Here is a 14,863-nt window from a genome sequence, read left to right as displayed (position 1 = left end):
ATATTTCATAATTAATCAACAGAAGGTGGGCCTCTGGGGCTGTTCTTCTGATAGACTGAAGGGAAGAGCTTAGAAAAGAATGAGGCTTTGTGAAGAGTTGCATCAAACAGTTGTGTCTGCTGATAAGGTCTGCAGGTCTGGTGAGGAGATGTTCTTACCTGGTCTAACTCCTTCTTCTGTCTCAGCCTCTCCCCATCAGCCTCGGCAATGATTCGCAGGAGTTTTCTCTCTTCGGCTTCCTGCTTTTCAATGAAGTGTTTGGTCTCCAATGCTTGTTGTCTCAGCTTCTGCAGCTCAGCCTGACAAAGAGTGAAAGACCAATTTCGCTCTGTAACAGCACAAACCAGGACGGCAGGGCCCAGATTTAGATGGACAGTGTGCTTCTTATACTTCCCTGTGATGTTTCATTTAGCATGGTTTGATCATCCTCACAAGCAAAGCAAGCTTCATACACACACACACACACACACACACACACACACACACAGCCTGTAAAGAAACAACAGTGCACATTAAGGTGATCATGTTTTATTCTATGAGTTATGCCCTTGAGGGATTTCCATCATTTTTCTATATAAGTATAGCAGGGACCTCATTGGTATTCAGCAGCAGTTCTCTTACCAGCTAAACATGGGGAAAATTCACAAATAGTACCGAGAAGGATGTGGGGAGCAGCATGGTGGGGGGTTGGGTGAGGGCAGCTCTGTATGTACCAGCTCCTATAACAGTCCTAACACCACCAGCGTATCAACTGCAGAGATAAAGCCTATTACAAGCAACACTTAAATTAATAAAGATAGCAACCAAGGGTCTATCATATAAAACATCTTGATGGAACAGAAGAGATGTTATAGTATAAAAAGATATATAGATCTTACTCTTAAGACGATTACAATCTAGATGAGAAGATAAGATATATAAGTATTATGCAAATATTAACAAGTCCAGGCAATAATGTTCCAGGATCTGTATTATCACACAGACAGTGAATTGATGCTACAGGAGGTCAGAGGACTGCAGTTGTTGGCAAGGCTTCCTGGGAGAACTCAGATCTTGAGGCTCCTGAGGCTACATGGAAATCCTAAGAGTGATGGGGAAAGCATGCTATGAACTGGTCATTTTCAGAAGGAAAATTCCCCTCATCAAAGGACACATTTGCTTCAATTCCACAAGTATATTTGTGGCTTACAATATCCCTGGCATGATATTAGGTATTTTGCCTCAGTACTCTTATCCCCATTTCACAAATGCAATTACAGAGACAAAGAAAAACAAATCAACTTGACCAAGGTCACACAGCTAATAAGTAGCAGAGTTGAAATGCCATCCTAGATCTTTTGATTCCAAAGCTTTTGCCCCCTTTGCTATCACCACACAATAGTTCCAAGTCAAATACAGAAAATGAGTAAGACATGACGGATTCGCCACCCATCGAAGATGACAAATATAACCAACTACACTACGGTGTGGAAATGCTCTCTACTGTGTGAAGAAGGACATGGGAGAACAGGAAAGAGTTCATATTTCTTCCTGGGGTTTAGAGGGAAAAATCAGTCAGGGTTTTCGCAGTTGACAGTTATTTCTAAAATGGAGAGGTATGTGCTGGGGAGAGAGCAGTCAATGGTCAGGCTTGTGTGAACAAAGGCATGTAAACTATAAAGTACCTGGTGTGTTGACCAGACAGCAGAGCATCCAATGTGGCTGAGTTAGAGTATTAGGTAGGGAATAGCAGGAGGTAAGGCTGGTAAAACAGCTGAGCCAACCTGAGAAGGGCCCTGTATGCCATGTGCTGTGGACAGTATGCAACGGGGAGCCACAAAGTTAATCATAGTAAAGGAAAGAAGAATAAGTCTTCGAGAGCCTCCAAGCCCATACAGGAAGGACAGGTGGTATCACAACCAGGTCAACACAAGAAGGAAAAATGCAGGAAGAATTCTGCTTTCATCCATGCCTGAAATCACAAGGGAGATGACAAGACAATATTAAGGCTCCAACTTTTTGGACTTCCCTGGTGGTCCAGTGGCTAAGACTCCACGCTCCCAATGCAAGGGATCTGGGCTCAATCCCTGGTCTAGGAACTAGATTCCACATGCCGCAACTAAGAGTTTTCATGCTGCAACTAAAGATCTCACATGCCATAACTAAAAGATCCCATGTGCCGCAACTAAGACCTGGCACAGCCAAATAAATAAATTTTTTTTTTAAAAAAAGGCTCCAACTTTTCAATGGCCTGCAGGTCAACAAGTGAAAATGAAAAAGTAATAATTTTCTCCTTCAAGAATGTATTGGGTCCCCCACCTCCATCCACCCAGAAATGTCATTGGGATGACAGAACACCGAATATTTGCCAAGTGAGTGCCTGCGAACCAACCCAACTCTAGTTGCAGCCTGCCTCTAATCCAAGAAGACCAAGAGTCATTAATTGAATAGCTCAGACTTATCCAAACAGTACAAGATACCATGCACCTAGCAAAAGACCTGTAATGTCACAAACTAAATGCAGCTAGCTACTATAAAACCCAGAGTTTCCTTTATGATGTTTTGTTTGTTCATTCATGAAATATATTTTGGTCCAGGGATAAGCAAAAGGAAATACTTAGTGAGAAAAGATCTGGGCTAGTATTTACCACTTTGGGGGATTGCCTGTTAGGAAAGAGAGTGAAGAACCAGCCTTTCTACTTCTATAATCATTTAAGGTGACAGCAAAGACAGCAATAAAATACCCGTTTGGCTCATGCTTTCTTTAATAAAACTTTTATTTTCCCAGATGTGTGACATTCACTTCCCTGTTCCTAAGTGCCGAGAGCTGATCAGAATCCATCAGCAGAACAAAATGAAATGGCTGTTATATTAAAATGCAATCAGGGCTTCCCTGGTGGCGCAGTGGTTGAGAGTCCGCCTGCTGATGCAGGGGACACGGGTTCATGCCCCGGTCTGGGAAGATCCCACATGCCGCGGAGCGGCTGGGCCCGTGAGCCATGGCTGTTGAGTCTGCGCGTCCGGAGCCTGTGCTCCGCAACGGGAGAGGCCACAACAGTGAGAGGCCCGCGTACCGCAAAAAAAAAAAAAAAAAAAATGCAATCAATGGTGTGTAAAAGTATCTGTCTGAAATGTAAAACCATTCATGTGTTTGGCATTGCTGGGTGTTTTTTTTCATAATATATCAAAATTCTGAGTGGTCTCCTTATGTCATAAATTTATGGGCTGTAAACAAGATGCGCCATTAGACGTTGGCAGCAAATGTTAACATCAACAAAATACCTTAGGTCTAATGCATTTAGCAGCTGTAACTCTGAGCTGTCTCATCCAGGAAAGATGGTAACAACTACTGTGCACACAAAAGCTCATCAAGTAATGTTCTAGGTGGGACCCAAGGTATGAAGTTGTAACACAATGTCAGGACACACTCTTTAGTCACTGCCTCTACAATTTTACAGTTTTGTGACAGGTGTTTACAGAATATATATCATCCAATCTTGCTGCAGGCATAAGTCATATCTCAAGAATCATACTTGAGGGAGTTTCACCCATTCATACAGGATCCCAACATTCACTGGGTTTCACAGAAACCATCTGTTTATTTCTAGCAGAACAAATAGGACCACCTAAAGTCTTCTGGCCATGAGAATAATTAGGCTTTCTCTCTGTCTCCCCCACTCCCCTCCAACAGTTCCCATCCGTGTCACTCTAGAGAGTCGACTAAGTACAAGGATATGGTGCCCTGAAGCCAGTTGCTAATGTGATGCTGAGCTCTGGACATAGAGAATTTGCTGCTGAATTATTCACCAAGAGTCAAAGTGCTGTCAGATTGACGTGGGATGATTGGGAGGTGACAAACAGAATCGAGAGCTTGTTAGGACTGGAAGGCAGACACTCCACATGAGACGGCCCCTTTAGTGCTGATGAAACAAGACGGGGACACAATGGGCAGATGAACGCAGATGCAGCAACATCTACAAAGATCTACTGACATTCTGTCATAACCATCACGTGCTGACAATGTCTAGAATCCTGAGGAGTCAGGAGAGCCTGGTAGCAACTGAAAAGGAAAAAGAAACATGGAAGAAGCAAGACTTTTCTTTTGAGGGAGATGAATGAGGATGGGGATGACCTATTACGGACGATTGTCTGTCGAGTTGGAGAAGCAGTAAATTGGGTTGTCCTGTCAAAAGGCATCTCATGGTCTACCAAACAGGCTAGGGCTTGCCCTTCCGGGAGGGATTATGTAGCCACATAGCTTTGTAGAACTCATAATAATAAACTACATGTCTCTCATGGAGCAAAGTTACTAGAAAATCAGCCCTCCCCTCCAGGGTTTTGGTTCGCGAACCTCAGATGCTTGAAATCCAGAGACCTCTGTAAACGTGATTCATCTTTGAGGCTAAAAAAGTCAAGAGGCTAAATGAAACTCAACGTTCAAGCTGTCACATTTTTCTAAAGAATGTCAAATGGGCTTAATGATAGGCCAAAATTATCCAGTCAAAGCACCACTGCAAGTTCCCCTTGGATAACCTCAAATAATAAATCAAGGAGGCAGCCTTTTTCTGTTCCTAATTCTTGCCTTAATGGGAAAACCTGAGGAAAAGGCATCCTAGTTTCACAGCAAGTCCAAAGCAACCATCTTCCTATAATCGATGACCCAAAGCTATCCAGACCTAGGATTCCTCATTTACAGCAGACTCTCTAGAGCAGAAGCCCTTTAATCATCTCTCTTATTCACAAGCTGCCAACTCTGCTGGCCCAGGACCAAAAAACAGGACCCTATTATCCTTTATTTTATTATGATGCTTCTTTGGAGCTATGTGTGTAGATGTCTAATGATGGAGAGTGTAATTGAAACCAATATTAACCAAAGTCAAACTAAGGAATCAGGAGTAACTGCTTTTTTGCATAGGACATTACTTATTCTAAAGCAGGATTTTGTCTACCTTGGACCCCATTATGCAGCAATAGTTAATCTTTTGAGAAGAGCATTACTTGGGAAAGTAAGAGATGAGGATCAATGTCATCCTCTGAAACGAAGAGATGATGTACCAAGTCAAGTTACACTGAAGCCTTGCTAACGTGGGTCCATGAGGCCCGTGGGTGAAGCAACGTTTACGATAAGATTCTTCTGATTCAGCCCATAATAAATAAACCCCATCCCACTATAGACTCCAGGGTGGTATAGAAACATACTGCCTTCTATAAAACTGTTTTCAAACAAGGAAAATAAGGACAAAGACACAGGATATTTTCAAATTTTAGAAAATATATTTATGTTTCTTTATATGTAAATAAACTTTAGTACAGAATTTTCTGTTTTTTTCTGTCATGAACTAGAGTGGGGAGATGACAGTTTTAGGTAAATAAATCAATTAACATATCTCTATTGTAAAGGCACTTTTGTTACATTTTAATCTTTCTCAAACCTCACGTATCTTAATTTAATGTAGTAGTTCTGTTTCCATGAAGACCTATCATTAAGTTGACAAAACCTATTATTAAACTGAGAGTGCATAGGTCAATCTATGGCATCATGGAATCAAGGAAATTTGGCATTAAACCTGTCCAACACGAGATACACGTTTTCAAGATAGGAACTATCTCTGAAGTTAATTATATGCAGAAACTGAGGTAACCAGTCTCATTGTTTGTAGAAAGTTCCTGCAAGTGGCTCATAAACATATGCAAAAAATAAAAGTGGCATTATTCTCTTAGAAGTTCCTTTTTTAATTCTTTGGTCAAATGGATTAGAAGGGAAATCTACTGGATTGGATAGGAAAAGGAAAATACATTAGGTTTAGTGAATGTGTACAGTAAAACATTTAGTTCAAGGATTTGATATGGTATAATTATTTGGCATGTATTTTGGAGAAGAGTCTTTATATTATATTAGTAGACATAGAATGTTCTAAATTAGTAGATTTAAAAGTATATATCTTAGTAATACGTGTGAAGACAAAGGTGATTCTCTAGAGGAGTGGCTGCAAAGTTCTTAGATTCACAGAAGTAAGGTGAACAATGAACCTAGGTGAGGGCAAATCAAGTGAGGACAAAGCTTGACACCTGGTAGTTAATGATGCTGAGGGCAGCAAAGGCACATGCACATGAAGTAAACAAGGATTAGGACAGAGGGACAAAGGGTCCTGCCAGCATTGCCTTACAGAAGCCCCAGGGAGGAGTTTGGGAGGGTTGAGTACAGGCAAAGTGCTGGACTTGGGCTGTAAATGCAAAGAGATTGTGGTCAGCCTGAAAGTTCCAGGACTTCCTGGGACCTGCTAAGTTCTCTTGCACTGATGCCATGATAGCCATCACAGGTAAACTAGGTGCTCTGCATCTGCACCGGCCCCTCCCCATTCTACCTGAGAGCACTCCTCTAGGGAAGACTGACCTGGAGGTGGTGGAGGTCATCCTCCAGGTGCTTTGGTTGTTTTTCCTGCCCCCTTACTCCCCTCCATGAGCATGGAGCCTGGCCCCAATAGGTCCAATCGATTGACTATTGGTTCATTGCTTTTATTATAAGGTGTGTACCTTCAACGTTTCCTTCTCCTTTTCTATGTGCTGTTGTTCCAGATGTAGCTTCGCAAGTGCTGACTCCTTGGCTGAGATTTCTTCTTTCAATTGATCTACCTGATGAGTCATAATCTTTAATTTTCTATTCATTTCCATTATTTCATCCTAACAGAATAAAAGGAGAAATGTTTGAAAGTGAATTAAATAGACATCACCATGCCTATGGAAGTTCCAAACACATTCAAGAGCTTTTAAGGGAGACTCACTCAAAACAATGGTCTCAACTGGGCTATTCCTTTGTATCTTGTGCCCATCAACCTCAAAGTACTTTATAGCATTAACTCTCCAAATATTCTCATGAGATAAAGTATACATAATGAGTATGTCATACACACACACACACACACACTTTATTCTTCACTGTACAAGAGAGGAATTGGAATCACAACAAGCATTTTTAACTAAAAGATTACAAAGCAAAGCTCTGCAATTAAATGACAAGTGTATACTGCTCCCCTCTGAGTCATGGTAGCTATTAGCAGTTTCAAAAATTAGAAAGAGGAGAATGGCAATTCTACATAATAATTAAAACCAGCACCATGATCTTCACATCCAATCAAGTTTCGTTATTTCCATTTCAAACAATCTGACAGTTCTGCATAAACTGATCTTCTCTTTCAGGTGAATTCCACGATATTTCTTTCTGCATCTATTTTAAATCCTGCCATTAGGATAACAGAAACTGCTTTAAACCCAGGATGGGGAAGAATCAAAATGTAAAGACATAAATATATTCTTTACCTGAGCTTCAACCAGATTTTTGCTATACAGATTCCTGTCTGACCGCACAACTTCATACAGGTTCTGTTGCTGTTTTAATTTAGTCTCTGATTCAGCGATTTTTTTCCTGTAGTCAAAAATCTGCATTTCACGGACTTTTATGCCTTCCATGTTCATGAGGACCTGGAGGAGAAAGAAGTAATAAAGATGGTTGAATAGCCCATCTGTGGTTATCGGTTCAGGACAAACAGAGATTTTTTTATCAAAGGGTAGCTCGTAGAAATGCCAGCAATCAGAAAATGTGACTGTGGCTATAATCACTGCAGTACAACACAGACATTCAGCCCAGCTGATGAGGGGCAAACATATACTTTATCTATGCCGGAGTTCTGCTCAAGCATGAAGGCTTAGCGCAGCTATTCTGTGATCACAAGAGGGAAAAGAAAGTAAAGAAATTCCTTCAATTCTGAAAACCTCTCTTGACCACCCCACCCACCAAAAAAGGAAAGAAAAAAAAAGAAGCACAGGCTTAAACAGATCTTAACACAAAGCACTAGGAAGGATAAGAGATAACTTAGCTGTTTGGCCATACTCATGGCTTTATAAGGTTGACCACGAGAAAGAAAAGTGGCCTTTGAACACTGATAGCGGTCATAACACTGTCTTGCCAATGTCAAACTCACTCCATCAGGGAAACCCAAAGGACTTCATAAAAATATGTGTTCTATTGTGCATGAAACACTTCTAGGCAAGATGAGATGCAAGAATTACTGCCTCGGGACTTCCCTGGTGGCGCAGTGGTTAAGAATCCGCCTGCCAATGCAGGGGACACGGGTTCAATCCCTGGTCCAGGAAGATCCCACATGCCGCGGAGCAATTAAGCCTGTGCGCCACAACTACTGAGCACGTGTGCCACAATTACTGAAGCCCACGTGCTTAGAGCCTGTGCTCTGCAACAAGAGAAGCCACCACAATAGGAAGCCCGTGCACCGCAACGAAGAGTAGCCCCTGCCCATTGCAACTAGAGAAAGCCCACGTGCAGCAATGAAGACCCAACACAGCCAAAAATTAAAAAAAAAAAAAAGAATAACTGCCTCCTTTTTGCAAGTATGAAGAACTGAGGCCTGAAATTCTACCATGAGCCTATACCTCTCAACAAGCAATCCATACAGTAGAAATAAGGTAATCATGACTCTCAGCTGCAATGGCCACAGAAATTTATTTTCTAAGGACAAACTTCTTCAAAAATTCCTTAAGAAAAAAAAAATTTAGCAGGAAGACTGATTAAATCAATGGAGCTTATGATCTAACAACAGTTAGAACACACAGGAGAAAATTCTTAAGAATATTTCACTGCATTTCAGTGGAGTTCTCTTAATTAATGATTACAGTTGAAAGAAATAAGCAGAGCAATATGACAGAGAAGGAAAGAAGGGTTTCCTCTAAAGAAGAGGCACTTTACCTAGAACCTAAAGGTCAAAAAGGACTTAGGCCTTTTGCCATGCCGATACTGTGAATCAGGTGTGGACTATCTGTGAGCGTCATGTTCCCAAACCACTGCACGAGGGAATTCTTTTACTCCACTTGTGGAGTTAGTATTCCAGAAAATATACTTCAAGAAACCCTCTTCTAATGTTTTCCCATCAGAGTTAATGATGGCTGGTGTTTAATATATTTTCCTTTATATCTTTAAATAAACACCTTTCAAAGTTTTCTTAGGCTTATATTTAAGGAGGGATGGGATTAAATTTTAGTAAATGTCTTTTTAGCATATATTATTTTGCACTGCATTATTGGGTCTACTGATTTGATATACTTAGTAATAAATATTTCCTTTTACAAGTATTTTATTTCTTTATACATAGTCCCATGTGCCACAGTTCTAAATAAATGCATAAATGGAAAATATACCTTTATTTCCTTTTCCTTATTTACTTGGACCTTCCTTCTTCCTTCAACCCACATCAATCCCTCATTGATACATAAAGTAACCAGGTTAATAATCTACTATGTGTTCTTCCAAATTTTCTTTGAATTCTGCATATTCTATTTAGGTCTACTAAAGTCATCATTATAACATCATCATAACAATAGCTAATATTTCTCAGGTACTTTCTATATACCGAGAATTTTACATGTATTAACTCATTTAATCTTCACAAAAATCCTATGAGATGTGCATTATCATCACCCCACTTTCACAAACAAGGAAACTGAACTCAAAAGAAGTAATATAGTTCACAGCTGTTCAACTAGTGAATATACAGATACAGGGATTTGTTTGTTTTCCTTTTGCTTTTTGAGTTTGGTCTTTATTTTTTAGCAAAATGGGATCCTCTTATATACCTTTATGCACCTTGATTTTTATCACTTAGTAATACTTCGTGGAAATCAGGTGGATTAGCTCTAATTCATTCTCTTTGAAGGGGACATAATGCCCTACAGTGTGGATGAACCATCATATACTCAGCTCCTCCCCTCTGATGGGCATTCACTTGGTTTCCACTTTTTTGCCACTCTGAGCCATGCTGCAATAAACATTTTATACATGTGTCGTTATGCACTTGTCTTTTTACTTCTATTGAGATGGATTCCCAGGAGTGGACTATCTGGCTCAAAAGACATATATATTTTTAACTTTAATAGATATTGCTAGACTGCTTTCCAAAATGGCTGTAACACTTTACATTTCCATACCGCCAGCAATAGTTTTCTTAGTAGAAAACTATCCTTGCAGTTGCAGGATAAACCCTCTTTGGTTATACTAGATGATTCTTTTCATGTACCGTTGAATTTGGTTTGCTAGAATTTAGGATGCTGCATAGCTATTCATAAGTGACCTAAGTCTATAGCTTTCTTTTTGTTTCTATTTCAATATCAAGATTTCTGCTAGTTTCATAAAGTGAGCAGAGTACCCTTCTGTTCACTCATTCATCCACTCACCTACTTATTCATTCACTCACTGAACATGCATTGAGGACCCATCTATGACAGGCACTGTAAAAGCACTAGTGATGTAAAGAAGAATAAGATGCATTCCCTACCCTCAAGTTCACCTCTAGTGAGTGACTCCACCATAAAATGGATAATCAAGGAACGGATACAACCAATAATCTGAGATACGCATAGGGTGTTATGACAGAATTAAACACTGGGAAGTTAATAGGATGGTCATTCACATCTTATCTAAGAAGTTAATATGTGGTATTTACATAATTTGTGAGAACCACCTCTTCCTTCTTGTTCCTCAATCACCCCAGCCAAGGACTCACCCCAAGCTCTCTCCTCGGCCTGCAGTCTTTGTTCATTATCACAGCAGAAGGCAGGAGTTACATCAGTATAGTAATGCCAATCAATATTACCCCAAAGAATATACAGTACATTTTTCTAAATTCACACACACACAAAAATTTATATAGCCTGAGAATTATCTGATTCTTAAAAGTGTGAAGGAACTCAATTCTAAAATAATTAGGTCCCCAGTGACAATGCTGCAGCTAATTCTCTCTCAGCCTTTTTGGTGGCTTCCACGGTTATTAATCTTTCTATGGTTTCTACTTCTCCTTGAGTCAAGCCTCGATGTGTGTACCTATTTTCAAGAAAATTATCTATTTCAACCAATCTTTTAAATGTATGCAACCAGAGTTGTACAAAGTATTTTTATATGATTTTGCTGTTTTATTATTATTAATTGCTATCACTCACTTTGTGTGGAAAGAAAATGGCCCAAGGTAAGAATGTATACAGACTCCGTGATGAATGGCTTGCATCATTGGTTGGGGGGCTGGAAGGAACAAAATTAGAAAATCTGAGAAGAGGAGGTCTGGAGAAGAGGCACATGGACAGATCTGAAATGAAAAGAAATCCCACTCCTTCCTCCATCATTTTTTTTGATCTGTACCTTTAGAATCCTTAAAAATGAGTAGCAGGTGGCCTTTTAATGTACTACCACTAGGAACTAAAATGTATAAGTTAAGAACAAATGTGAAACCTAAATAAGGTATCCATTCCTGGATCTGCTACTTGTTTGATTTTTTAAAAGAAAGGGACTATCTCAGCCCAAAATTTAGCCTTTCTATGGACATGACCACCCTCGTTGGGGTCGGTGAAATGAATAGATTGAAAATACTTTGAAGAGCATCATCAGCATTCAGAATATCAAGCAGCACATCAGAGAAAAGAAAAAAAATTACTTGTTCAATCACTTTGGGAGATATTACAGCAAGAATAATCCTTCGCACAGACAGAATCACGCTCCAGAGAAAGGATGCAGACAAGGACATTTCTTTTTTGGGCACCCAGCTAGCAGGGTCCATCTTTCTGCAGACAACAATGCACAAAATCAAACTTGCTTCCGGATTCTTAAAGCTGGGAGTAATAGGAACCCATCATGATACCAAGAAGATCAAGGGTATTTCATTTAAATGACAACGAAAATTGTAAAAGTATTGAAACAAAGGGAAAAGACAATTCACAAAGCAATTCAGTTCTAAGTGTTGGGGTTCAATTTGTTTTGATGGAAATCATTCAAACCAATGTCACATAGAGGTTCAAATCCTGAAAATTCATAAAATATGTGGAGTGTTAAATAGAGGCAAAACCCTTAATCAGCATAATGTCCCCAGTTTAAAAGGATATAACAGAGAATGTAGAATGCCAGCTATGGGGCTGCAGCTTAATTAATTGATTACACTTTAGATACCTCAAACCAACTCATGAGCTAAATCACAACCAAATATAGAAAGTTTTATTATAGCCAGAGGGTTGGAGATCCTAGCACGTGGAGGCCTGCTTCAGAGGAGCCCCGAAAGTGCTTACGGTGCACTATCAGGGTACAATCTCAGTTTATAACCTACTACCTTTTCTTTTTCTGTTAAAACAAGCTGCCAATAGAAACAAGCAAGATAAAAATCAATAACGCGTGCTGGAAATCTGCAGCCATACTCATATGGACTTAGGCAGGATGAGAAAGCGGGCCATTGAATTCGGAATCCTCTAGCTTGCATTTGATGAAATATCAGTACAATAAACTCAAATAAGTTTTTCTGACTTGATATCAATGGTTTCAATGCTGACAACGCCTTCACCTCCATAATGAAACTGGAAAACTCACTCTCAAAAAGAAACAAAGAAATAAAACCATATGCCCAGGCATGTGAAATTTTAAGTCTTCTCTGTTTTTCTTGCTTTCTTATTTTATCCTCTATCTCAAATTTAGAGAGGCATATCTATTTTTCTATCTGCTTTTAATAACATGTTATGGTACAAAATAAGGGATATAATATCTGCCTCAGAGGGCTATTATGAGGATATAAGTGAGAAAAAATATATTTATGCCATCATAGAAGTACCAGGCATATCATAGTTTAATCATTTAATAAATGTTAACAGATTATCATGATAGGTTAACATTACGTGATATTATATAATATGAGCACTTAACAAATCAATTTGATTTCTTCTATGGATCAAATCCTGTTCTCCTGCAGGGAAATAAGTGATCCACAGTATACTTCTTTTATTATAACACAAAAAGGTTAAAATTTGTGTATGTCCCCTTGAAGGCTCTCTCCAGGGTTCTACCCTATTAAAGATGCTCTGTATAAAAAACTTCAAATTAATATTGAAGAAACAGAAGTTTCATTTTATGATGAAGTACGTATTCAGTGAACAATATCTCTTTGATCAACTTTTGCTATCCTCACTTACTTCCAAGTCCTTGCAAGCACATCATTATTCATTTCTTGGAACCTCTGTCTAGAAGAGCTTTGCCTGACACTGTTATAGGCAAATAAACAGACAGCTAAGAAACTTGTAGTTAGGGATTCATTGTGAAAAACGCTTTTTGGCATATAAGCTGTCTGTTATATAAGCTGTTATATTTTGGCATATAACCAAAAATAAATTAATTTTAAAAAAAAACTAAAGACGTCTTTCCTTGGCTTACAGATAATTAAAGGCAAGCAAGTAACAAATGCTGGTCTTTTCCTGTGGTAACCATGTCACAAGTAGTTACATACGGCATCAAGTACCTCCCCCTGCATCGCACGCCTCTGCTTTGAGAACTGACTTGGTGCTGCTGGTGTGTGGGTTCTGCACAGGCCTCCCTGGTGGCCTGGCCTCCCTTCGTTAGCTCCAGGGCACTGAAACTACGGGAAAACAGGAGCAGGTGGTCCAGAGTGGGCAGTGACCTAGGAGAGGGCTGACAGTTTTTACTTTTAGACAAGTAAGCAATGAAAAAGTGTTCATGACTGTTCCCTTTGCAGAACTCTCCCTTCAGGTTCGAACTTGGAACTTGCCAGCTTTGATCATGTATTTTATGCCCTTAAAGGGTTTGTACTTCTCTCCATACATATCCAGACGATTCACTTTGAGTCCAGAAATGGCCAGCTGCTGGATCTTAAACTGCAGGTTAATCGTGGGGTTCTCATCGGGTTTGGAAGCTCCAGCATGGAGGTGATAGCCAGAAGAAAAAGGAGGGGTCCTAAAATGAGCCAAATGCATAATGTGCAAAATGTTCCCCGGATTTAATAATTAACTGGAAATGATTTTACCTAGAATTTATAAAAGTCTACAAAAGAAGTAAATATGGTGGACCACAACTTCTGATGCTCTTCCTGGTGCCTCTCAATTTACCTGAATAATAAAATTTACAGTGCAGCAGAGGAAAAACCATGAAGATAAGACAGGAATAAAGACACAGACCTACTAGAGAATGGACTTGAAGATATGGGGAGGGGGAAGGGTAAGCTGTGACAGAGCGAGAGAGTGGCATGGACATATATACACTACCAAAATAGAGAGCTAGTGGGAAGCAGCCGCATAGCACAGGGAGATCAGCTTGGTGCTTTGTGACCACCTAGAGGGGTGGGATAGACAGGGTGGGAGGCGGACGCAAGAGGGAAGAGATATGGGAACATATGTATATGTATAACTTATTCACTTTGTTATAAAGCAGAAACTAACACACCATTGTAAAGCAATTATACTCCAATAAAGATGTAAAAAAAAAAAAAAAAGCGCTGCAACATTGTAGTAGATTGTTTTACGGTTCCGTGAATATTTGCTCCCAGCACCTCTTGCCCTTGTTGTTGAGGGTGGGCCTGGACATGTAACTTGCCATAGCCAATGGGGTGTCAGAGGACATTTGGCTAGTAGAGAATCGTGAAATGTGCTTGCATGGTTGGGTCTGTCCTTGGCGTTCCTTTCTTTCTCCATGAGAATACCATGTATTCTGGAGGATGAGAAACATGTAGAGCAAATCTGGACCCAACCCACAGCCCAGGCCAAGCCCAGGCAAGCTCAGCCTACAACAGCTGATGCTAGTCAACTGCAGGTGTGTAAGCGAGAAATAAGGGCTTGTTTTTGCATGCCAGTGAGATTTGGTGTTTATTTATTATGCAACGATATTGTGGCACATGTTGACTGAGACAAACACATAAAGAAAGGGTTTGGGATTCTGAGCCATCCAATTCTGGCACAAAAACAGGATCTTCTTTCTCATTTGCAAATGCCAAGTTAAATTAATAAAATGTAATGTAGGGCTTTCAGCATCTTAGATGTCACTTTTTTTTCTCTAAATGAAAAG

General features: G+C 39.8%; 1 protein-coding gene across 1 annotated transcript in view; it reads right to left on the bottom strand.

The window, feature by feature from the left end:
* Positions 1–14,863, bottom strand: part of CFAP58 (cilia and flagella associated protein 58) — a 116,789-nt gene that overhangs the window by 73,374 nt on the left and 28,552 nt on the right. Inside the window, exons 10-12 of the mRNA XM_049696823.1 lie at positions 7,297–7,458; positions 6,514–6,660; positions 159–299 (exon numbers count right to left, since the gene is read on the bottom strand). Of these exons, the coding sequence (XP_049552780.1) occupies positions 159–299; positions 6,514–6,660; positions 7,297–7,458 (450 nt within the window). The remainder of the gene's footprint in view (positions 1–158; positions 300–6,513; positions 6,661–7,296; positions 7,459–14,863) is intronic.

The sequence above is a fragment of the Orcinus orca genome, chromosome 14, assembly GCF_937001465.1.
Source record: "Orcinus orca chromosome 14, mOrcOrc1.1, whole genome shotgun sequence".
Lineage (NCBI taxonomy): Eukaryota > Metazoa > Chordata > Mammalia > Artiodactyla > Delphinidae > Orcinus > Orcinus orca.
The sequence above is the reverse complement of the archived record's forward strand: the minus strand, read 5'-3'. Positions and strand labels throughout refer to the sequence as shown.